Source organism: Semicossyphus pulcher, unplaced genomic scaffold (genome assembly GCF_022749685.1).
Source record: "Semicossyphus pulcher isolate SPU_LCO1_2020_fin unplaced genomic scaffold, fSemPul1.0.p SCAF_1, whole genome shotgun sequence".
Classification (NCBI taxonomy): Eukaryota; Metazoa; Chordata; class Actinopteri; order Labriformes; family Labridae; genus Semicossyphus; species Semicossyphus pulcher.
Genome location: NW_027211603.1, coordinates 20803626 through 20830205, shown reverse-complemented (window position 1 = coordinate 20830205; position 26580 = coordinate 20803626). Strand labels below are relative to the sequence as shown.

Below are 26580 nucleotides of genomic sequence, written 5' to 3'. Positions count from 1 at the left end.
TAAAAAGAAAATGTAGTTTCTCATTAGACAGCTGGAGAGCTCAACTCCGACCTGGGTGCAAAGAAGTCCATACTTCGTACAGGTAGTTCTGCTTCACCTTTAGCAGCAGGTTTCCAGTATCAGGACAGTCCAAGTGGTATGAGCAATTCTATGCTAATCTGACTTGCATTTACTTATTATTCAGTCCTTGTTGAGTTTTCTGTATGGAAAAGATGATTAAAATAACAAGATAACGCCCATATATAATATATATTATATATAATAACATATACAGTACATTTAATTTACTCAGGAACCTACTATGTATCAGCAAAGCTTTTGTATTTTTGCTGAATTATTTTTGGTTCTTTTTCCTTTTTAATTGTAACCCTCTATGTGCAGACGGGGCACCGGGGAGCCCCCGTTAAAGGATCAGGGAGGGTTTGTCTCATTTACTGAAACCAAATTTAACAGAAAAGACCTGCAGGCGTTTTTTGATTCATGCAAGCTCTGAGCTTTCCAGCACCATTGCTCTGAATGTCTCTGTCTATAGCTCTATGTCATATTCGTGCAAAAAAACATTTTTTGAAAACATTGAAGTACTTTTTCAAGTATTGTTAAAGTACTATTTTGAATGCACACGTGTTATCCCCCCTTCTGAAAGCTGAGGCATTTTAATACATGCTTTAACAGTTTTTTATACTACTTTTTATAATGACAAAAACTCTCTGAAATATGTTTGTGCAAGTCTGTCCTCTGCCAGTTACAAACAAGGCTCCACACCTGTAATGAGACTCCAGTGGTGGCTGTAATAAAACTCTTTCCCATTACTACAGGGATGTAGATTAATAGAGCGATACATTACTGTGTGCTTGGCAGAGAGTAAAATCCCAGACTAGTGCAGCAGCAGCAGCAGCCAGTGCTTCCCCCGCAAAGGGATTAGTTAAAAAAATACTGCAGATAGTGTTTCTCTGGCTGTCGCACCCAAGATGTCATTAGAACAAAATGTAATCTGTCGGTTTTAATTCCAGAGCCGAACAGTCTGACCCCATCTGAAGCTGAGTGCTTTGGCCACCTCTGTTCTATTTAGCAGAGTCATTATTGTGAAACGTCTGTCAGCTGCTCTGATGCAAAAAGGGACCAAAGTGATGGACATTAAGCTATCACAAATAAATAATGCTCGCTATGAATGCTGCTACACAGTCATTCTTGTGAAACGTTCAGCTCTTCTGTGACGATCTTCGCTGGCATCAGGAGAGGGAATATGCAGAGTAAAGGTCAAGCAATGTCTTATGGTAGCTCTTCCTTCCAGGCAGAGAGCCATCCTCGTGCACACTCAGTCATAGACACCCATGTATGCACACAAACGGACACATTCCCTCATTTGAATCGAGGCCAGAACTGTCCTCCATATGTTGCATAGAAAGAGTCAGGAAGTGTGTGGGAGTCTGAACTTGTTTTTATGCATGAATTGCTCATTTGACTGTCATTCTGCTCCAACGAATACCAACCTGATGGCTGAATATGCCGCTGCTGTTGTTGTCCGTGTTGTTATGATTGTTCTGACCTGGCATTATCATCCTTCAAATTGCAGTGAATGTCACAACGCCACTGACCGCATCAAGGTGCGCGTGTGGGACGAAGATGATGACATCAAATCACGGGTGAAGCAGCACTTCAAGCGTGAATCAGACGATTTCCTGGGCCAGACCATCATCGAGGTTCGCACTCTCAGCGGAGAGATGGACGTTTGGTACAATTTAGGTAAGCTACCTGTTGGATCTGAGAGCCTTTTTAATGGAGACAAAAAGATAAAAATGGTTACAGATATTTTGGCTCTTATCAAGATAACTGGAAGTGATATATTGAGATATGCTGATTTTTGTTGCTACACAAACCATTTCAACCAGCCATATCTTTTAAATGGATATTCTCAGATGTTGCATGGGTTTCACATTTTTGGGTGTTTATTGTTCACAGGAAAAAAGTGAAAAGTGCATATTCCGCGTTTTTCCAGAATTTAATTTTAAAAAGGTCGCCTCTGAAATGGGCCGTTCAGAACAGCTGCAGGTTTCTATGTAGAACCTTGCTTTTGCTGAAATCCGCCAGTCATCATCCACCGTCACCTCAGGCTGCCTTCTCGCACTCACTTGTAGTCAAGTAGTTGTCAAGATTTCTATTTTTCATTCTGATACCTCCTGGTGATTCCTGCTCGTACATATAAGGCCGAATAACCGATCCTAGAGCAGCCGTGTTTTCTAGAATTTTGGAGTGACAGTGCAGTGTGGCCGCTCCCCCACGTGGAGGAGGGGCTATGCGGTCACTCCAAATACTGTCAGCCAATCGTGGCTACTGTCTGACCTTTGAATGGCAAAACGGCTTATTCGTTTCAGGAGGAAGGAGAGGCTCTGAAAAATAATTAAATTAAAATATGTATATGCATTATCTGCTGATTATTTTTCATTAGATTTTAAAGGGAATATCTCAGAGATAAAAGATCGAGTTGGCGAATCTATTGAGGTACACATTGCTGCAGTCATACTTGGCAGCTATGTGAAATTTGTTGTCAGTACCAAACACTACAGTACTTTTAAGCCACTACAATCTTTGTTGTGTCAATGCCACGGAGACCTGTGATTCACTTTGGGTACTGATGTTGACAGATGGGCTTTTACTGTTGCTGCTCTTATACATCAGTGTATTCTCCATGCTGCATGAATGTCAGCATAATGTTAGCTCCCACTTCTGTTGTAGTATTATGACTGGCGGCTGCTGTCTTTGTTTGCCTCTCTAGCTAAAAGGAGGCAATTTGTGGTAATAGTGACCCCTGCCCACTGCTGCTGCTCTGTGCCTTTTTAAATGTTCACAATGAATGTTTAAACAGGCCTTTGCTGGTGTGGGTGTCCACCCCTCCAGCAGCTCTCCTCTCTAAGCCTCTTCAGCTCCTCTTCAATCGGGGCTTTTGTGTTTACATCACCATCGCTTTGTCACATTATTATTTTTCACTTGTCTCTCTCTTGACCAACAGACTGTAGAGAAGAGCATCACTCATTTGACTCAGTCGAGATGAATTGTACACAAGAGCACAGAGGGGGGCCATTTAAAGTCTGTTACAGACCCCAGCAGCTGTGAACTCATTAGCTCTCAGGACTGTGTACGCCTGCATCTTTGTCTCCATGTTAGTGTGGCTGTATGTGAAAAAGCAAGACACATAGTGCATGTAAAGACTGAATAAACTGTTTCCCCACAATTACAGCCCATGTTAGTAAGTCATATTGCTAATGCAGGTGATCTCTCATTGTTAAAAGTGCATGGCTGTAAGATATGTCATTAACAGGACTTGGTGTCATGCCTTTAATGTTTTGTGTTGTAGATGATGTCGGTAACATCGTTTTGTTTTATTTGTTATTCTCTTATGGTGTGGTCAATGACATATTTCAACCGCGGTGTTTGATGTATTGAATCAAACTTTCTTTTACTGAGCGGGGACAGCCCTTGGGTTTTAATGAATGGAGTCAAACTTTAAGAAAATGAATGCATAGCAACTGTATTGTCAGCAAAAATGTGATTTTAATATTATTATTCTTGTGGAACGATTCTTGTTGTTAATTTACAGTCATTTTCCAGTAATGAATAATCCTTGTTGGCTGTGTTTTACAGATAAAAGGACAGACAAGTCTGCCGTATCTGGTGCCATCAGACTCAAGATCAGTGTGGAGATGAAAGGAGAGGAGAACGTGGTTCCTCCTCACGGCCAGTACACCTGTTTACATGAGGTAACCGTCATAATGGAAAAATAAGCCCTTACTGATCTCAAATCATCATCTTTCAGTATTCGGAAGTTCAGCAGGTGGAAAAGACAGTTACTATAGAAAACATCATTTGTAGTGATTTTACTGTTAAGTAAATTAACAGGACAACAATCAATAGTTACAGGGTTACAAGAAAAGATGTTGGGATTTCTCCGGCTGTGATAAGTGTCTTCGTTTGCTGGTGCACGTCACACAAAGCAACGTCTCCTTTATTACTTGTCTTGACACCGTGCTCCATCACCGTAACAGTTTCTGTCTTATCTCTCGTGCCGCTCACAGAACCTGTTCCACTACCTGACCGAGGTGAAGAACAGCGGTGTGGTGAAGATCCCGAAGGTGAAAGGGGACGAAGCGTGGAAAGTGTACTATGACGACGTGTCGCAGGAGATAGTGGACGAGTTCGCCATGAGATACGGAGTGGAGTCCATCTATCAGGCTATGACGTTAGTACCACCCTGATCTATGGCCTTTTACCTTACCAATCTGTCAGTGTCTCATTCGGCAGAGTGGAGGAGAGAAGGAGACGAGAAAAGGAGAGCAGGAGTAGAAGGGGAGTAGTAAAGATGTCTCCTCAGCAGAATCAGAGCTTTAAGGACTATCGAACCCCCCTAGTTTGATTGATTAATAGCTGGTCTCCTGGAAAAACTCCCAACCTGCCTTGGTCACATTGATCATGGACACACATAAACAGTCTCATTTCCTTCTCTGTGTGTGTCTCTGCGCTTCTGTGACCCTGTCCATCTATATATGTCTCTATATCTGTTTCCTTCACACACACTGACACACAAACATAGGCACATGCAAAAGCACACCATCTGGAACATTAAAATCATTGAACATTGATTGATGTCATGCGAAACCCTGTTAGATAGTGCTGAGTTGAAGTTTATTCTTGTCTTTATGCAGCAGACATTGATGACTTCATGGAAAGAGCTTCTATTTTGATTAAGATGGTTGTGTTGTTTGTCAGAAAAGACATTGTTCAACACCAGACCAAATTTCTTAAGTGTATAATAATGAGTTAATGAGCATCACTGTATGCTGATTTCACTCTGAGCTGTTTAAAACTCTCAAACTGCATCGCCAAACTGCACCTTTCGAAGCCCTCCATCAGTTGCAGAATACGCTTGTTGAGCAGTCCCAGTAGCTGGCGATGTAATTAGCTGCCGCCTTAGTAAATCAGAATCTAATTACACACAGATTGTGTGGGCAAATTGAATGAATGGCACAGCTCACACTTTTGCTTTCATGTCCAGAAACGAAGCAACACTAGGACATTGTGTTGCTTTCAGTCTTCATATCAGTTCCAAAAATATATAAAAAAAATGTAGCAACATAAAATACTCATACTGCACGGGTTGTCTTAACTGTCTGTAGCAAAATAAGACCAATGCTGCTTCCTATAGCATATACTGTCTGAAATTGAGATTTATCCACTTGGCCTGAAGCATGTTTGATCCCCACTGCCACCTTTCGTATCTGATCCGAGTGATCCCGACTCAGCCTCATATATCCCAGCAGCAGCTTTATTTTCCCTCTCGCTGGCCCTGTAGGGTAAACATGTGACTGGGTCTGTGTTGAGCGCTGTAAACCTTGATGTAGCTGTTTCTAGAATTCTTCAGCATCATGTCTAGTAAGGGGTGGACCTGCTGCAACAAAAGCACGCATACAGCATAGGTGTTGTTGACACATTTTATTGTTTTGGTGCTGCAAACCAACGTGGAGTTGCTAGGTGACAGACTGTTGTTTCAGCGTGACAGAGTATTACAGCATATGAGGGATTGCCAGCTTATTTAAGAGCAGACAAGTGAGGCAATAAGTGGACTTTTTCTAGCTTTCTCACGGGGAGTTAATACTTCAGGCTGAACCTTGCTAAATCTCGGTGTTTCTCATATCAGTGCTTATTATGCCTCATCAGGAATTTATGAAAGGACCTACCTTTCACTTTTCTTCATCATAGAGCCTTGACTCCCAGTCACTCCTGACATGATGGCTGCATAAATCACAGCAGCTGTGAAGACTCACTCTCCCCCATGTGCCCACCACAACAACCCCCCATCACCTCCCTCCCTCGCGTTCGTTTTTTCTTCATCTCTATCACCACTCCCTTCCTCCCACCCCTGTTTCTCATCATCTTTTCCTCGTTGCTCCCAGCTATCTGAGACCATAAATTGACATTTGAGTGTGTGCGTTGTGCATCTGGTTCACTGGTGAAAACCAAGGCAGGCTAACACCAACGTCTTCCTCTTGAAAATTGGCTCAGGAGATCCAGCTCTAAAAGCACCATGGGAATTCAGCGGATGCCATCATCACTCTCTTTGCATTACCCTCTTTGCTCGCCTAACCCCAAGTGCTCCTTGGTAATTTGGAGGCTGAAAGCAGAGTAATCAAATAGGCCTCCCAACGAGAACATGTTTGTGTTTCTATTTGTGAGTGTGCACATTTTCGTGCATGTGTGCCGGGGCTGCTCTCCGGAGGGGGAGTAAATCAGTAATCATTACTCCACACAACTCTGCTCCTTTTCTAGCATTTTTCTTTATAAGCTGACGACTCACTGTGCTAGATGGTCTGAGTTTCAAAAGCCCTGTACCCCGCTCAAATCGTATCCAACATTAATGATACTTATAGTCAACTTTTATATGTGAAAATATTAAGGGACAAAACATGATTACTTAAATGCATATCAAACAAATGCTTGGATATATTATCCAGCCACTAGTTCTGTCAAAAGCCATGAATAATATCATTTAAAGAAACATGGTGTGAATAGAGGCTAAAGGTAATTAGCGTTGATACACAATTCTTTCCATGAATTTAAGATTAAGACTGCTATGTTTATAAATCTCAGCCTACTTTTTCCTGCTATAACCTCTTTGCTGTGAAAAGCATCCAGTGCCTCCAGATGTTTGTTAGCTGTTGGTCATGGCCAAGGCAGAGTAAGAAGCCCTTGCATGTATAATTGTTTGTTGCATTAAACATGCAGATTATTGCAGATATATTTTTGACTTTGTGTACTATCCTTTATGTGCTTTTTTTTAATGGGTGTATGTAAATGTGCTTTTTTAATAGGTATGTAAATGGTAGTCCGTCTGGATGTTCACTGCAGGTTGAATTATGATGTAGGAGGCATCCCACATGGCTTGTGCAGCAGCAGTACGACGTGCTAAAAGGATCATATGCTCTTCACTCAGGCAGAGATCCCTGCTCATACCCAGCCTCTCTGGCTCCAGCACCTCATTACTGCTGTGTCTTTGTGTTGAGCAAAAGAACGAGAGCCAGATCACGGCAAACCTCGAGTTCTTATACACGTGCCTCTTTTGTTATGTGTAGTTTAGTGTTTGAATGCGCGAGAGACAAGAGAAAAGATTTACTTCAACAGAAGACACTGATGTTGCAACAGTCCGTCCCTTGGGAAGGATGCCATGTGTTAGCGCTCTGCATAGTGTTGAGATCAAGTTTGTGCTGGGTTAACATTGTTATGTGTGTTGTATGTGTTATGTTATATTAATGTGGATCTACCTTAGAGGAAAGCACATACTGTACATTGGCATGTGCACAGACTGTTGGTTCTTCTCTCTGTAGTATTTGATATAAACGTACAAGTTTGTAGGACACAGTTACATGAACATTTCTCGCTTCTCTTCTGAGATGATGATTAAGTCTCATTAAAGGATCCCACAGGATTTACTGTATACACCTCACTATCTCCATCTATACGTTCAACTCGTGGAAGCTTAGGTCCGTTATATTATTGGTTATACAGCTTTGATTTATGACATCATTTGTAATAGACAGTCAATGATGGCACTTTTCTCTCTACATGAGCAGGGCTGTTAACTGCTCCTTCATTAACTCTTCCACCCAAAGTCATTGTTAGCACATTAAAATGATGTTCCCTCTTCAGCAGTAAGAAGGTGAAAATAATGGAGGAATACTGCTCAGTTGTATGTCTGCACATTTTTACTGTTACTGCAATACAAAGCGATGAATATAGATAGGATATATTTTAGCTGTAAAACCTAGATTTTTTTTGAGGATTACTGAAGAACACTTTTATGAACCTTACTCTCACTACTCTCTCTATGTTTCATATGATTGTATATTGGTCTCTAATGTTGTCCAAAAATGGCCCTGCTTCTTATGCTACATAGAATAAAAGCTGTTATTTTCTCCTCTGCAGGCACTTTTCCTGTCTGTCCGCCAAGTACATGTGTCCCGGTGTGCCAGCAGTGATGAGCAACCTGCTTGCTAATATCAACGCTTACTTCGCCCACACCACCACCACGACCACAACCACTGCCTCCGCTTCTGACCGATTTGCTGCCTCTAACTTTGGGGTAAGTGCACCTATTATTGTCTTGCAGGCTGACATCTGCAGACATTACAGCAGTGATACAGTGCTTATTGAAAATGAGGGCCGTCCATGGTTTCCAGTCAGGATAAAATAACATCTAATGCTGTCCTCAAGTCTTATTTGAACCTTAACATCACTACTTTTTTGCCATCATTCGCATTTAGAGTTATTTGTCTAAAGCAATTTGTGCACTTGAAATCAACAAAATCTCAGAGGTTGCCAGTGCTCTCTGATGCAACTTTTAATAAGCTAATGTTGTAAGCCATCAAATATTATTTCCAGGCAGTAAGCCGAGTCTGGCAATCTAGCTAAACCACTCAATTTTCTTCCAGGAAGTAAAAATGAATAACTGCAGGCACATAGCAATGCTTCCAACCACGCAGTGTTATAAATTTTTAGACACAATGCTTCGGGTGTGGTGACGCTCCAAACTGAATTATTGAATTCTCCTCCTGACAGAGGGAGAAATTTGTCAAATTACTGGACCAGCTGCATAACTCACTGAGGATCGACCTCTCTAAATATCGGGTACGTAAGACTTCTTTGATTGTGGTGTTGTTGAAATCACGTTCATCTGTGACTTTAGGCACTTTAAAAAAATAAAAGGACAATTCCATGTTATTACTATTTTGTAGAAAACCCCTTTTTTCACTTTTTCTTACCTTCTGTCGGAGCAATTCCCCTTCCCTGTGAAAACGCAGGTCTGGTATGCTCTGTAATCTGCTACCTGTCACCTGGTCGATATAGACTTCAGGGTTGATTCAGCTATGTTTACAGTATACTGTGTGCCTACTGTATCTGGCTGTTGCAGCAATCCATAAACACTTTGTTGTAAATACCAAATGTGTCTGTCACTCCCCAGACGTGGTTATTGACCGGATTCTTTTCTTTTTTGAAAACATTTCAGGATGTTTTATAAGCTTGTTGGCTGGATAGGAATCACACAGGGTAATCGCACTGGATGTACGTTAATGTCAGGTGCAAAGGTGTAATAGTAAATATTATGACTAGGTAAATGTCATTCTAGATATAATGATGATGTCACACCAAGAAAGACATTTAATAATGTTGCATGTTCTCATAGTATTTACATTAAAGTAATAATCTCGAAGATTTTCATGTAAATAAATGTCTGTTAAGTCTCCGAATATCTCTGAATGAGGTAACACAATTGTGGTTGAGCCTATGGCCCACTGATGAAAGCCTTTGCATTTGCAGTATATTGTATTATTATGGACTGGGTGTCTGTGGTGACATTCACAGAGAAAATCCCAGGCGGTGCCCAGTCAGTGACGTGTTTTCCATCACCCAGCAGTGGTCGGTCTGCCAGAGAGGGTAGGCGGAGCTAAGCGGCTGCTTTTCCAGTCTCTGCAAGTGTTGCGAGTAAACAGTAATCTACTATGGCTGAACAAACAAAGAAAAGATCGATGACTACAGATACAACTTCAAAAATAAATGAAAATCCAAAGAAAAAGAAACAAATTGGACGCTCAGATGAAGGCAGACAGTCTAAAAAGGAAAGCGACCGTCAGAGAGGAAAATCAAGGGTTACAACCGTAACAAAGGGAGCCCGCTCACAGAAAAGGGGGCGTGTTACACGATGCTTCTTCTGAACATAAAGGAGTGATCACCGGCTGTCTTCTTCAGCCAGACTGTTTAAATGAAAAGCGATGATGAATATATAACAAGTTTTTACAGTAAAAAAACGACACTGCTGCTGCAAATTAGAAAAGAGAGGAATGTGCAGTATGTGTGACTGTTACTGCACGGCTTAGTGCTGTGGCTTTACATGCACAACGTTACATTATAGTAGCTTCTACATACATGTAACCTCAGCTGAGGATCTATATTACCTGTGGAGACTAATGAAAGGACGGTGCTTTACAGCTGATCGAACCTGTATCAGGCTGAATTAGTTTAAAGGGAGAGAATGTTTTGACTAAACGCAATGACGAAAATTGAATGACTAAAACCGGACTCAAACTATGAAGTGTAAAATGACTAAAATGTGCATTTTTTTCTTAAGATTAAGACTAAATCTAAAACAGCTGCCAAAATGAACACAGGCTTTAGAGACTGTCGGCATGCCTTTAGGAGGTGTGAGCGGTGCTAATGAAGGAAGACTTGTGAAAAGTGTGATTAAAGAAAGCAGAATTTACAGGTAGCTTATTCAACAAAAGCACAGATGACTCTATCGCATTTAATTAAAAAATAATTGAGTGACTATCTCGTGCTGTAGCCAGGCACATAAATATTGATAATCAGCCCACATGTCACAGGGTCCATCAGCCTCTGAAGAAATAGTGCTCCTCATGGTCAGATAAATAGAGCCTGTTGTGAGTGTCCAGCGCTCTATCTGTCATGGTGAGTGATGAATTTAGGGCACTGGACACCTTGTAAACATCTATAAACTAGGCTAAGCACACACACAGTTCTATAAACTAGGTACTAGCATGTACAGATTGATATATTTTCAGCTATTAATAGCATAAAAAAGAACGTGTTTCAAAATTGCTTTAAACAGCATACATCCAGGACCGTACCATACATCACAACTCGACAGTCGTGCCCCCCCCTGCTGGGCATCTTTTATTTAACTTAAGAGACACACTTTACATGTTGGTGATTAAGCTCCAGCGTCCAAGGTCAGATGCTTCATCATTAACTGCTAGCTACTTAACTATACATACTGCAGCAAAAAACCAATGTGGTGCACAGCGGGGTGTGGAGAGAGAGAGAGAAAAAATGATACGCGCTCCTGCTGCAATGAGGGAAGATGGCCCGTAGGAAGAGCCAGTAACTGAGTGCCATAAATGTACATAATCGTTAGGGAGTATATACCTATGACAATTTTATTTATGGGGCAATTAACATTATACTTGTATAGATACCTGTATTAGCTCATGCAAAGGAGAGCTGAAATTAGCTTTATCTTTGTGGATGTTCCTGTCTGTCTGTTTTTGCTGATATTATACTTTGGTACAGTCATCTTTAAAGTGTTGAATTAGACTACATTATAGTTGGATACATTTAATATATTTAGTTTCTTTACCTCTCACTTACACAGATACTGGGGAGACACATGTTCTATGTAAACAGATGTAGTGATATTTGCCACCCTGTGAGTCGCTCACGCTCGGAGGCCTATTTCTCGAATGGGTTCCGTTCATGGTCATTAGTTTTGTGATTGTCACTGAATGATGTGCAGCAGGCAACGTCTGTTAGCAAGCCTAACTGTGCTGCTGTACATATATATATATATATATATATATATATATATATATATAAAGAGAGAGAGAGAGAGAGAGAGAGAGAGAGTGTTTTCTGGTTCACCTATAAAGGCCATACCTTGCATGTCTTTGCGTGAAGTGCTGTCACTATTTGATGCCTCAGTAGGCTACACGTTGTCAGCATCTGCAGAGCTCGCTGTTGGCACTGTCTTGCACGGCATTTTTCTTTGCATTTATTCATGTTGTTTGTTCAGTAAAAGGTACGCTATACTAAAACAAAATATACCTAAAAAGCAATACTGACAGTCTCAAAGACCCCCCTCGAGTGAAAATCCAGTTTTGAACCTTGTAAACATCTCCATGTGGCGTTTTTCATGTGCTACAAGACAACATAAGCAGTCATCTCCTTGGCTGGGCCTGTCTGCTTTTAAACTGCAACCACTGCGGCGATGCACAAGCCAGCAGTAACGGTCATCATAATTGTTGCAAACTGACTACTAATGTTAACGTTACTACTACTTATTACTAAATTTCAAGCTAGCTAAGTTTCAACAAGTTGCCTCTAAACGATGGCAGAGACGTGTTTTGTTTTCAGCTGCAATATATAGTGGGCGGGGCTTATGCAGTTTAGGGAATTCACAATTTATTATTTCAAGCAGAGCAGTTTATACTTAACACATGACTGGAGATTTTTGTTATTAAAGTGTTTTTATACAATCCTACAATCATCACATAAATAATGGATTCGTTTAAAAGAACCACCAAAAATACTTCTACCCTAAACTAACCCAAAATACATGACAACAGGTGTAACTTAAAATCTGGCTGTCAGAAACTCCTCTGTAATTGCCTGAGATCTTCCACTCTCAGGTCACTAAATGCGTTGCTGTGTTCTACTCAGGCAGATTGAAATCCTGACATACAGGACATAATCTGCCAGAACAATCCCAGGAGAGTTAATCCTGTTAGACACCACACACCGTCACAGCCGCAGTCACACACACTTACTCTCCTGGCCCTATATATAAAGGAACATCCGCATACACATGCGCTCACATGCAGGTACATCATACATTCATGCTCTTGCTCTCTCTCTCTCACACACACATACACTGATACACAAACTCATTTCTCTGGCACACACCCATCCAAATGTGCACACATTAAAAACGCTGTTTGACTGCTAAGGCTCACTGACTCGCACGCCGTTATGCACCTGAGCAACCACACAAACACACACACACACACACACACACACACACACACACACACAAATATCTACAGTCTTCCCCAGCTGGTGGCATTTCACAGTGAACTGTAACTGAGAGATGACCCCCTCACCTTTAATGTGACACAAAAGGTAATGTGTCGTTGAGTAGGTGATTGCTTTAGTTACTCTGTTCTTTTCCACGGCACGCTGTGTGAAGCCACATGTGATGACAGACACGCCCCGATAGCTGCTGGTGCTGCTGTCTGCCCACACAGGAGAAAAAAAGAGAGGTTGAGAGAAGGACAGCCAGTAGGTACCGAGAAAGAGAGAGGATTTCAGGGAGATAGACAATGAAGTTGCAAAAGTGAGGGAGGGATAAACAGGATTTAGAAAGCAGAGAGGTGGATGAAACGAGCAGAGAGAGTGCAGTGAAGGAGAAGGGGTTTGGGGAAAAAAGAGGGAGGGAGGTGGAGGGAAAGTGAGAGGAGAAACAGACGGAGAATGGAAGGCGACGTGGTGGGTGGGCGGCGGCGAAGGAGAGAGGGTTAAGTGAAGGAGAGATGGCCTCTGTTATTTTCAGATGGCCTGGCTGTCTGGTGATGACACGTTCACTGAGAGCAGTCACAGAATATCACATTGGCTTCACCTGCCAGCACTGCCCTGCTGCTCTCTTGTCAAGCCTGCCACAGACCAGTGGTTCACACACACACACGCACACACACACACACATGCACAGAGTTCATAGTCTCCCTCCTTCATTCTCGCACTTTCTCAAGCCGTCCCACTGAGCCGGCCTGCCACTATTGGACAGTAATAAGATTCAGATCTGGCTGCAGCACTCGTTCACCGTATGGATTTCCCCATAATGACATTCTGAGGGAGATTGAGTTTGCTTTTGTAAAACAGAAGCTTGAATCAGCAGAGAAAGAACCAGGGTGCTGCTGCCACTCTACATTTTGCTACATATGCGTTTCTTCCCTTTAAACTTTATCCTTACAGCCCTGATACACAGTGACACCTTGTATAGCCAGTCTGTCCCAGCTGGGATTTGCAGGTTTCTCAGGGTTGAGAAAAAAATCATCACAGTATTCAGAGCACGCTGTGAAGGGATTTGCGCTGTTGGCTTAGTTTGGACAGTTTGATATAAAGTGATGTTTGTTCAGTAAGCACCCATGGGAGTTGTGCGCTGTTTTCTTACAGCAGAACTCTGCGCAGTATAACGGAGGCTGTGAGAGAAAAGGTTGCTTAATGCAAACAACCACATGCTGCTTTCTACAGTTCAAAAGTTCCTCTTGGCTCCTCCAGTAAAAAGAACACAGAGATTAAATAGAAGTTCCGTGTACCTTCAAGATTTTGACACTCAGGATCACTGAGCTGTTAATGGAACTTAAAACCATCACTTATAAAAATATATACTTCTGGAATTATTTCACAGTGTGCCACAAAAGAAAACAAGCAGCCTCACAGGGCTGACAAGAAGAATTTTATAGTTTCTGAAGGAAGAAATGTTCAGAGAACAAAGCTGCATCTGCATAGTTGCAGGTATTCCGGCTAATCTTCTTCTTTGCAGAGCAAACTTGGTCTAATCCGGAGCTAGCCTTTGAAATGTAGACAATGTGAAAAGCCAAACTCAAGTGACGGGCACGTATCACATTTCACAGAGTGCAGAAGATAAGAAACCTCTCTCTCTTGCAAAAAAAAAGGAGAAATTATTGAAAGTTTTTGAAAAGTCACAGAAGTCAGAGTCACAAATGTGAGGAGGACATTGTTATTCATTGTTCATAAATACAAATGTGTGCGCAGAAGGTTTAAAAGAGTTATTTTCTGTGTGACATGTTGTGTTATATTCAGACCACCAAGTTTGACCACCTTTTTTAGAGCTTTAGGTTAGCTTCAACAAACATCTTAAACTCATCCATTAAGTTTACTATTTATACATCATAAATCCAAGACACACAAATCCACACACACACTCAGTGACCTATGCCTTTACTCAGGATGGTCCCAGTGCAGTGTTTCTGTGGCAGTTTGAGGTCCAGTCCCTGTCAGTGCATGACTGCTTGTGATCTCCTTTTCCACATGATTACCTGAACTCGCTGCACTTGTTGCCCGGTGTTTGAGCAGCTATTTTTTGTTTTGCCATTATGCTTCAGTTGTAATCTGTAAAGAGCATAGGAAACAAAGCAGTTGCCTTTCAGATTTTAAAGTCGTAATCTCAGGGATCTCAGTTTCGTTCTCTTTGGCAGTACCTATGACAATAAATGTTGGAGCACACTTCCCAGATATCCAGACAGTGTCGCATGTGTGACGTCCACGGTTGGCTCCCTTTGTCACAGTTGTAACTCTTGATTTTCCTCGCGGACGGTCGCTTTCCTTTTTAGTCTGTTTTCCTTCATCTCAGCATCTAATTTGTTTCTTTTTCTTTGGATTTTCACTTATTTTTGAAGTTGTATCTGTAGTCATCGATCTTTTCTTTGTTTGATCAGTTACTGTTTACTCGCAACACTTGCAGAGACTGGAAAAGCAGCCGCTTAGCTCCGCCTACCCTCTCTGGCAGACCAACCACTGCTGGCTGATGGAAAACGCGTCACTAACCGGGCGCCGCTTGTGATTTTTTCCACGAATGTCGCCACAGCCACCCAGTCTATACTGCAAATGCAAAGGCTTTCATGAGTGGGCCATAGGCTCAATCACCATTGTCATTCAGCGATAGATAGTGACTTAACAGACATTTATTTAAATGAAAATCTTAGAAATCATTACTTTAACTACCAAGCATATAAGTGACATATAAGCGAAAGTTCAATGTGAAAATACAGTAGTCATTCAGTTGTACAGTGTGTTGTGCACTCCTGCATTAGTGCTAAATCCTCTGCTCTGCTATCCTTACAAAGATCAGCTGATTAGTAACAACATTTTTGTCAAGTCCAGGTAAAAGGTAAAAGTTATTAAAGTTGAAGACAATAGATTATGCTGACCTTTATGTTTTGATGATAAGCAGTCCCTGCACTCTGTGTAGGCACTGGCCCAACGTAATATTCAATGAAGACTAGCAGGAAGACAAAGAACTAAAAGCTCATCAGCATCACTCACTCCTCGTCCCATCTCATAATGGACTTTCTGTCATTTTTGGAAGGCAGCGATGATGTTGTCTCTACCTTTGGCTCAGAGACGGATGCTTTGCTTTTTTAGTATGCTTGCCTGCTCCCGGGCAATAAATCTGTTCCCTTTTTCCTTTGTTTTTCTGCTGATGAAGTTGAACTTTTTCATTCCAGGTCTATTCAGACATACCGGCAGTCAGAGGCAGGCACAGTTCTTTACACAACTGTCACTGCGTTAAGAAAGATCTGCAGAGAAAATAGTCAGAATGATCTGCGTTTTACTAGAAGTAAGGCGTAGGATTTATCACTTTTGTCTGTTGCTCAGCAATAGTGAGGCTTCACAGTTTGTTGTGTTTTGTAGGCCATGCCCTAATGGTTTACAAGTACATGATGTTAAAGGGCCAGTTCGCTGATTTTCAACCTCAGTCTTATCATGCTTTTATGAAGAGCGAATGACATTATGGTAGGAAAAAAATGCTATTTCGCTCTGTGCCTTTGGAGGACGCTATCCGCTTCTACGAAGGGCCCTGGAAAACCAGGGAGCTTGCTAAACTACACTTCCTCAATCTAGGACGCCCGCCTCAGATGTCTGCAGTGTTTAGTTGAAAAAAACAAATACTTAAAATGTAATCATTTTTCCCGAGAGGTGCCTTTGAACGCTGTCTAATATGATAAGATAAGAAAATACTTTATTAATCCTGAAGAAAATTACAGTGCCGGATAGCTCCAAAAAATACAGTACAATACAAATAATACAAAACACAACTCACATATAAGTGAGTCCTGTTTTCCCTTCCAGAAATTCCACATTTATGACTGAGTCATATCTCGTACAAAATCGTCAGCTTTGAAATGTAGACTGAAGGCCGACGTTTTTTTAGACGATGCTCTGAGTCGTTGCCTGCAGCTAAAACGTTTTTTCAGTCCAGCGCCTCTCGCTGGGCCGTTCCTTTCAGAGGGAGGGGCGCAATGCATGCTGGGTGTTGTAGGAATGTAGAATGGGCGAAACCACGAGCTGTTTGTACAACTTTCTCCACAGCTGTGGCGCCAATTTAAAATATTATTGCTTCTATCGATTACAGAGAACACCAGCTTTGACTGACAGCGGCTTTTTCCAGGGGAGAACTGCTCCTTTAACCAACTCAAGCATCCTGAGCTCGGTTCCCTGTCTGAAACTGATATTTTTGTTCAGTTCAGTTGCTTCTTGTTTTAAACAGATGTAGCCTGTATCAGTGCTCCTTTGTGCACCCTGCACCATCTGCAAACAGAACAGGTTGTTAAATATCATTTTAGATTGGAAGCTGAAATCATTTTGCATGAAGACGTTTTTATATCTGCGTGAATCCCGCCTTCCTCCTTTGCACCATAATCAGTGTCAATGAGCACTTGACTTTACTTGATTAAAAACACCATAATTACAACGTTGGAGTATTGAGTAATTATAAGACTTAAAATGCTAAACTCTGAAGCATTTTTTCAGATAAATATGTAGAATGTGATACCAGATTTTATTGTGTTTGCAATTTGTCATTTTTTCATGACCAACTAGACTCAATAGATGAGACTCCCACTATCGCTGAAAAGCAGACTGGCAGTCGTGAAAATTGCAGTTTTTTTCTGTGTAATTTTCCTCTCCTAGATAAAGGTGTTAATGCCTCTATTGGAAAAGCAAGAAAGTACTGATTAGTTTGACATTACTTGAGAAATGGGGTCTCAGTGGATCAGCTGTCTTTATTTTTCAGAATTACTTTTCAGCAACAATGTCACACTGCAGTCTTAATTGGTTTCACCCTATAAAAGTTGCAATTCCTACACGCTGAAACCAAAAACACAGATCAAATACATCTTGAACTGTTAGGACTGTTCCAGCACAGTGATTTCAGCAGGAGTATAAATGGTGACATTCAAGGTTGCAGTGGAAGCAATGAATCCAAGTTTCAAAGGGGCTGCTGGTTTCACTTGAGTCTCAGGGCTGCAGATATGTGAGGTTATTGTCAGAGAAATTTCAGTGTCAGCAGAGAGAGAGATGGTAGTGAGCGATGGCACTTGCAGTATGGGCTCCATGCTGTGAATGAGACTGCTATGAGAATGAGAACTCTTTTCTTTAATTGGGGATTTATATTAGAAGCTGTCTTCTGGGGGCTGGGTGTCACAGGATGCAATAGCTTCTCAAATCACATTTTAAAACTGAAACTGAATACAATCTTAAAGCCGAACACAAAGTGAGGAAATGTTAGGGGCAGTGATGCAAACTGCATTTTGTCTGGGGCAAGAAAAACAGCTCAAAAGTGATTTTCTTTTCTTTTCTCCCCTATCAGCATCCAAATATAGAAGAACTGGTCCACATTTGCTTGTTCAGTATGTGTGTCATGCTTGTTTGCCTGGAGGTTGTTTAGTTTACCTTTGTTGGGGATTTTGAGACCAGTCTCTAGGTTGTGTTGAGCAGAAACTTTAGAAAACTGGTGTTTTTTTTCTTCTTTTGAAAATGGTCACTTTGATTAATTTAACAACCCAATAAAAAACCTTTTACGCTGCTCCTGTCTCAAAGATGTCAGACAGACCTTTGAGCTGTCAAGCCTGCAGACTTCTGAGATTTGGCTCCGTTTTCTGAATTTCCATTGTGCAATTATTGACATGGTATAGAAGGGAAATTTTATTAGAGCACTGAGCCAGGAGAAGTAGGATAATGTATGGGGCAGTGATGCCTTTCCTCCGGGCTGTCAGGGCTTTATATGCTCCCCGTCACGCTGCTCTGCACCGCCTGATGACTTCATGGCCCCGAAATAGAGGTTTTCATCAGCAGAGACCTCCCTTGTCCACTAAACGATTAGACAGACAGTCATTTCGTTATGATTGCCGGGCGTTGCTCTGTAATCAATTTCAATGTTTTGGCCTAAACGATGTGATGTGGTGGGTGGGGGTGTGTGACGTTAAAAGGCTGCTTTCAACAAGACGTCCTCTCTCCTCATATTATTTTCTTCTCTCTCTTTCTCCAGGATAATTTCCCTGCTGGAAACCCGGAGCGTCTCCAAGATCTGAAGTCTACTGTTGATCTGCTGACCAGCATCACCTTCTTCAGGATGAAGGTAGCGCGCGTGTGTGTGTGTGTGTGTGTGTTTGTGTATGAGGGAGCGTGTGTAGGCTGTATTGATGGGGGACTATGGCACTCAATTTAAGCGGAATTGAAAGAAACATAAACATTGTAATAAATGATGATCAAGCGCAGCACTAGCTAATTATTGAAGACGTCTAAAATATATGTCATTTATAAGCTTTTATCACAGAAGTGCCTTTGACTGAGTGGCTGAGACACCGTTAATACTGGTCATGGCTGTAAAATCTCAACGTTCAATTACAAACACAAACTCAGATTGATTTTATTCACGTTCACATTAAAGTGAAATCAATTCAAACTCATAATTCTAGAAATCATGTCTCCCTCAACAACAATCAAATCCACAGGATTTATCGTTGCCCTATTTCTTGACTGCGAGCTTGTGCACTGGAGTTGTCTTTATGTAATGTATGTTGACCTGCATGCTGTTTAAAAAGCTCCCAGCTCTGTCTTGTTTCCTCCACCCTCCCTCCCCCCTTCAACAGTATGCGTTGACTTGATTCGTCTTCCACTATATGAAAAGCTCGGCTCCATTCAGCCCTCTTTGGGCGGGAGTGGGGGTGTAGAGTGGAGCGCTGAGGCATAGCTAAGATGGCAGCTGTGAGCAAGGAAGGAAAACTGTCACTTTAGGTTATCAAAGCTTTCAGTCTGTGCCGTGCCAATGCTGAGCTTTACAATGTATACACACCGTTGCTCACATACAGGAGCTACGTTGGTACTACATGATGTACTGCACACTCTCCTTAATGCCAGGCTGGCCACGTGTCAATTATAATATACATAATAGATGCGAGAAGGTTTTCCCATTTCCACAAGTGATATCTTTGAATTAATATTTCAAACATGTAATATGATATCATTACGTTATCACTGCACTGATGGATGGTACCTTGGATTGAAATCCATGACTATGCCTCTGTACATGAGGAGCCTGCTCTACCAACTGAGCTAAACCAGCGCCCAGATACCCCGTGATTTAAACTCACACATTACATTTGTTCTTAAAGGGATAGATCAGATTTTTGTGAGTGGTGCTGCCAAGACAAAGTAACTGTCACCCAACCCAGTCATAAATGTGTGTGTATTTTTTGTGTGCAGGTACAAGAGCTTCAGAGTCCACCAAGAGCCAGTATGGTCGTGAAGGACTGCGTTAAAGCGTGCCTGGACTCTACATACAAATACATTTTTGATAACTGTCATGAACTATACAACCAACTCCTCGACCAGGTAAGCAGTTTCACATCCTTGGACCGTAATTAATCCACCTTTTGAGCTCATCAGGCCTTGACCGCTGCAGGGGTACAGACACAGTTTCCTTTCAGTCTCATCACAAAGTGAATTAAATGTTGAGAGTTCTGTATTCCTCACATCACATATTGCAGTTTAGTGACACTAAACGACGTGTCACTCAACGAGTTCTCACCTGGATTTAGTTCTTATGTGTCTTGAACCCTTCAAATCTCAAAGTCTAAGATTTGAGTCCAAACAAAATAAAGCCTTCTGCATTGTTCTCGTATCAGAGCGCCGTCTGCCTCTCAGAATGCATCTGTTCACCCCTGTTCTAGTCGGGGATTTGTCTGCTATGTGTTCAGCTTTAGTGTTAATTTTGTTTCTTTCATTACGCTTGTTTTTGTTATGGCTTCCCTGGGCTTGAAAGCCATAAACCAGACAAAGACTGGCCCATTCAGAGTAAACAAACACTCAAGAAATTGAGATACAATTTTGAACAATGCAATATCCTGCAGAGAGAGTACAGGGCTGCAGACTAACTTAAATATATAGCACTGGTGCTTCTAGCTTTCCAAGCTGGTCGGGATATGATTTGGTAGCACTCTTTTTGTTGTACAGTTATGGTATATTTATCAATGACTTTGAATGCTGGTGAATAGTTAATTTGCTTGGCTTGAGACAATTTTGTCACCAGTCTTTCCTGCCGTCTGATTTCACTCCTAGAAGCCCGAAGGCTTCACAGGAAGTGTTGTTCCAAGATCCAATTGGACTCAATAACTTTTTGCGTGAGATAATACAAACTTGACACAGTGCACTTCTGGGAGGTGAGAGACCAGAGACCTTTGCCTGGTAGGGTACATACAATTGACCCTACAAACCTAATCTCTATTTACAGATTCTACATAGAAATGTAGAATCTGTTGACGTAGATTTTAGGGATGGCAAGTGTTCTGGTTTCCGTTTGTACTACGCTTGTAGTCAGAGTAATATTGACCAAACACGCATCAGCAGACTGTGGTGTGTGTGCAGGGAAAACGTAATGACATCCCGGCTCCCATCAACAGCTATCTGTCAACGATTTACCTTCTTATGAATCTCTATACACAGACATCTGCATGCTAACCGCTAACAATCCATTGTAGATCAAAAATTCAACTTGAGAGAAATTCCCTGACGCGGTGTCACGAAAGCCTTTCGGATTTCCCGACTTCCTCGAATGCATCAGAAATGATTGATCCGACTTCTGTTCAACAAACGAGCTTTTTAAAAGTAGTTTTCTTTTCCTCTCGAGGACAGACCTGACAAAGCTGCATTATTACTTTTTACAAATCTGCATCATGATGTTGAAACAAAGGCAAGTTGATTAAAGTAAATGAAAAATGGTTTCTTTTTCTGTACACGCTGCAGCACGTGGAAATGAAATCTTGACTGGAAGCTGTTTATGCTAACCGCTGGCTACACGCCCGGCATGTTCAGCGTTGTCCCCAGAGGCTACATCGTCGTCAGACTATAGCCGATGGGATCCAAGATAGCTACAAACCAAAAGATTGATTGTGTCAAACTCTTGGTCCAACACGTGTAAATGCACTTAACAACGCTGTCCTAGTCCACAATTTGCATGAGGGCTATGCTGCAATGTTTGGTAAATGTAGCTAACACTTAGTTCTTACGACTACCCGCATCATTGCAAAGAGTTAGCAGTTAAAGCTTGATGATGTAGCTTCTTAACATTCATGTAGGAGAGTACCTGAAAAAAACAGCCGTCTAGTTGGTTAGTAATATTGAATACAGATATTATTTTAAGGCCCTTCAGGTATCACCTCTTTTCAGGTATCACCTTCAGCCTGTCATAAAGCTTATATAACACCTTCTCTTTGATCTTTCATGTGCTTTGTGTTGATGTGTTACAATGCCGGAAAAATATCAATCCAGCCCAGCTGAGCTTGAAGTCAATAATCTATATATTATGCCTGACGTTTGTCTGACAGTAAAATTGTACATCATGACGATTGCAAACTTTGCACGAAGGACTTCAACCCTCTAAGAAAGAGGGAGTCCAGGGTGAAGCGTCACATAAAAGCAGTGAAGCATCAGACAGCACTTACCTGATACAAACCACCGTCTTAGGGCTCTTTTGGCTTTTAAGTGTCCGGATGGATAATGTATGAGCACCAAAAATAAGTACATGTACCGCCTCCTGAAGGATGTAGCTCCAGCTGGAGGCACGTTCTCATATCAAGACTCATTTAACTACATTTATAAGAAACACAGCACCACTCAGTTCTCAGTTTATATTTGCTTCTGTGATCACATGAAGATGTTCATGTGCCAGTTTACCTGCGATGGCCTCTCCTGGGTAATAATCAGGCAACAGGCAGCTGCACCTGATTACTTTACGGTTTATTTCCCAAGGAGAATGGCCTCCTCGCCACAGAAAATAATGTATGCTACGATAATGGGTGCAATCGGCTCAAAAGTTGAATAATAAGCTTCCTTTGTTTAAACAGCCTGAGGGGTTGTAAGCAATTACCAAAGCAGAGAGATAGACGCTTCGGCTAATTACATCTTCGTCCACCACAGTTTCACAAGTGACAGCCTCTCCATCAATGTTTCCTTCACGCCAGAAGAAAAAGACATCAGCTTCACACCAAAGCAAACCTCTCTGCGACTATAAATTATTATGTTTACATATACCAGGTAGCCTTTTACTCAGCGGGAATGACACATTACAGACCCCAATTCTCCAGTTGCTAACGTTGAGTGAGTGCGGCGACACGAGAGCTGACATGGTGGCCAGGCAGGCAGTGAAATATCTCCGCAACAACGAGGCTTCTTGCATAACACAACAACAAAGCTCTCTGCTTCTGCCTGGGCGTAAAATGTCTGGGGGGAGGGTGGCAGGGGGATTCTAGCTTAACAGTTTCTTAAATCCTGGCAGGAAAGGGAGGGTTTTAAAAAGATGAAGACGGGGGGGGAAATAAAAAGAGGGCAAAGGATTCATAGGGAAAGGGCAAAAGGAAAGACAGCCATAAATGCAATGATCGTGCACAGAGCAGACTTGAAAATGTATGAAATAATATACACATGTATGCACATTATTATGCATAATGCAAATATAAATGCATAAGTAGACAGATGATTATAAGCGATCTGGTTTTTAAGAGGGAGGTTTGTGATGGTTAAAAGGCGTGTGCAGGCAGGGATCCGCTGTGCAGAAGAGCCGCAGAGGAGCGAGAAGGCTACTCTACGTGTTACTGAGCAAGCGGTTCAAAGGATTTGATAAGAATCTCCGTCACTGACGACATCTTATTTGCCAAAAATACACAAATGGTCGGTTTAAAGAACACTGTTTGTTTTCAGATTCCTGGGTGTATTTATCCACATGTGCATAATATGTACACATACAACCTATTTCCACACATGCATTGCCAGAGCTTCAGATCCACCCACTGCTCTTTATCTTGGGAATTTGATCACATTCTCTGAAAACATCCTTTAATCAGTGTCTCTGTAATTTGTGTCACATTGTGAGAATTGATGAGGAGCCAGTATGCTAATGATGATTTCTCCCACACAAGGACTGAGAGTACTAAACCATAAACATAAACCACTAGCTACCCTGTAGAGGAGTGAAACGCTACTTTGAATATTTCTGCTCGTGCCCCCACCGCTCGAGCACTGGAGGAAGTGGAAGTACACTGCGCTCTTTGTTCAGTACAGTACCCACCTCCCAGTACGACTGAGAGTAAAGCCCATGGGTCGGTTGTTGTCTGTAAAAAGGCAGCAGGCTACTTAATCACCTTTAACAATGTGTTTGTACCTGCTTGAGGTGAATACAGATGAGCAGAGGGAGTCTGCACCAGGTTTTAGTGGGTTGCATACGGCTTCCAATTTAGTGGGGATGACACAACCTTCAGTGTCCTTCATACATGCATACAGCTATGCACGCACACATACACACAGATACACGTACAGGCTGGTTTTTGCATAGCTGACTCACCTCCTGCAGAGAGACTTTATTCATTATTCATGCCTACAATTTAGCAGAAATGTACCTTCCTGCATGCAGTAGCATCTTCTGTGTCCCAGAGATGTCCCGCCTAAGCTTTCTTTTTGAACTAAGTATCACTATTCTGATTTCATAAACAATGAGTTAGAGGCAGAATTGATCACATGACTTAGACTAATTTTCTCTCCACTGGTAATCACTTGTGAATCTCTCAATATGTTGAATTTCATGAGTAATTGACCGAGCAAATCTGTCTGTGGTGCTGCTCGCCTTAATTTATGAGCACATTCAACAATTCGAACGGGTTCTAGCAGTGCATGCTGTTGATGATTTATTCTTTTGTTTGCATGATTAAATGCATCCAGCTTAAATTGCATGTCCCAACACAGTGTTTGAGTAAAGATTGTGGTACAGATTATGCTCAGGCTGCCTCCCTGTTGCTACAAAAATTGGAGACTGGTACATTTTTCATGTTCTGCTACGTAGCAAACATAAGCGAATATGCAAATGAGAAATTCACGAGTATTTGATCAATATGATTCCTGGGATGTAACCTCCCATGGAATGAGTAGTAATCTGTTTTCATGACGATAGCACGCAGGATGATAGACTTTTGCAGCCCTAAAACCCAAATGATGAAAGTGGTGAATCCTGCATTGACTCAACAGTAAGCCGTCTCTCTGCTTCTTGTTCCTGTGAGATTAAATTCTGGAGATCTCCCATCTGCAATGCCAGCAAGACATGCGGCAGATTACATCCCATACATTAGCAGATACTTAAAACAAAGAAGTACAAGTTGATTATTGTTGGAATTGATTGGATTCTAAGGATCGTATTGATGATGAATTAACTCGTTTCTCCAGCTCTCTCACTTCAACATCTCCTTTCTGTGCTGCACCAAAGTCAATATGCTTTGGGTTGTTAAATAATAATACAACCTAAATTATTCAGTAACTGCTTTGAACATGTTTAATCTTTAACTTGTTTTTATTAACCAAACATACATTTAGTTTTACAGTTAAATACACAAATGAGAGAATGTTTATTGCTTCCTCTTTAGAGGTTTTGCCCCTGAGTTAAGTCAGTTTATTTGTGTGACATCAACTTGCCAGGCACTGCAGGTCCAGCATATTTACATGATATTATTTACATAATAGATAATGTGCTATTTCCTTTCAATTATAAATAAACACATTTGTCATTGTTTGCTTAGGCACACTTGGGTTCGCATACGTCATTTCTGTATACGATGCAGATCTGTCAGTATGGCTGCTTTCTTTTTTAGTATCTGCACTCGGTTTCATTTTCCGTAAAAGCTGTTCATGGCAATGCTAAACACTGTGACACTTACTAGCTGACTGAAATCAGTGTGGTTGCTCTCAGTGTGGGGTGAACAGATGGTGGAGTCAGTGAGAGATTTAAGATCCAACACCTTTCACCCTGGGAAAAACCGCAGAGATTTCTGCTGCAAATTTCCCTCATACATAACCCCGGCTACTGCAATGTGATAATGCTTTTGAACTCAAACGTTTTAATCCTGTAGATTTCAGGCCTGGGTGGTTGGTGACACCTGACATTGCAAGAGTAATCACCAAATGCTGTTTAATACTACAAGACCCAGAATTCTGTGGGCAGCAAACACTTGTTAAACAGCTACTTCAGACTAACAACGAGAGTACATATATTTCCAGTGCAGACAAACGAACTCATGTTGCTATAACTTAGCCGTCAGTTAATACTCTGTCTGTGATGTGGAGTTTGAGCTGCGCAGGCTGCAGCTCTTCATCAAGCAGGTCACTGTGTTTATTGTCAACTATCTGCAGTATAGGAAAGGTTTGCATTACCTATACAGCCCAATAGTAAACACTGGTACTGGCAGCAATTAAATAAAATTACATACAGGGCTGCTGGATTACATGAGACGTTTATTCTGTAATTACATACTGTGATGACTCTATTGCAGAAAAACGCTGACTAAACTTATTTTCATGCAGATCTGAAGCATTGTGATATTTAGAACCTGGTTTGGATGAACAAGGCTCAGTTAAGAAGAGTAAAAATGCCTCATTCTTGTTTTATTGTCCTCACACTGTGAACATCTGCCAGAACACTAACATCCTGTTCCTCACTTCATTTTCAGTTCTCTATAAATCAACAAAGTTTAGTATCAAGTGGATAAGTAATGTTATGGCAGGAAGTTATGATGACTCTGACATTACTATGACTAGGATTTTTCTTTGAGATCTCAGGCTACTTATTGTTTTTGCCAATTTCCCAAATTAAATTGTATTATCATTATGACTAGGCACTTAAAAGATCTTCTAAATCTCACCCCCATAATTTTCTTCCCTGCAGAGCCGGAAGCAGGACATCCCCCGGGAGGAGCAGGGTCCGTCGATAAAGAATCTGGACTTCTGGCCAAAACTCATCACTCTCATGGTGTCTGTAATCGATGAGGACCGGACGGCTTACACTCCAGTCATTAACCAGTATGTACTCTATTTATTACAGCATACGTGCTTCTTACCACACTGTCAGAT

The 26580-nt window shown here is 41.5% G+C and overlaps 1 protein-coding gene across 2 annotated transcripts in view; it reads left to right on the top strand.

Annotated features, from left to right (window-relative positions):
* LOC138607479 (protein unc-13 homolog C-like) overlaps positions 1 to 26580 on the top strand; it is an 86462-nt gene that overhangs the window by 11416 nt on the left and 48466 nt on the right. For both annotated transcript variants that reach the window (XM_069680206.1, XM_069680135.1), the window contains exons 6-13: positions 1574 to 1743; positions 3640 to 3755; positions 4071 to 4234; positions 7972 to 8128; positions 8605 to 8673; positions 18683 to 18772; positions 19900 to 20028; positions 26396 to 26529. In XM_069680206.1, the coding sequence (XP_069536307.1) occupies positions 1574 to 1743; positions 3640 to 3755; positions 4071 to 4234; positions 7972 to 8128; positions 8605 to 8673; positions 18683 to 18772; positions 19900 to 20028; positions 26396 to 26529 (1029 nt within the window). The remainder of the gene's footprint in view (positions 1 to 1573; positions 1744 to 3639; positions 3756 to 4070; positions 4235 to 7971; positions 8129 to 8604; positions 8674 to 18682; positions 18773 to 19899; positions 20029 to 26395; positions 26530 to 26580) is intronic.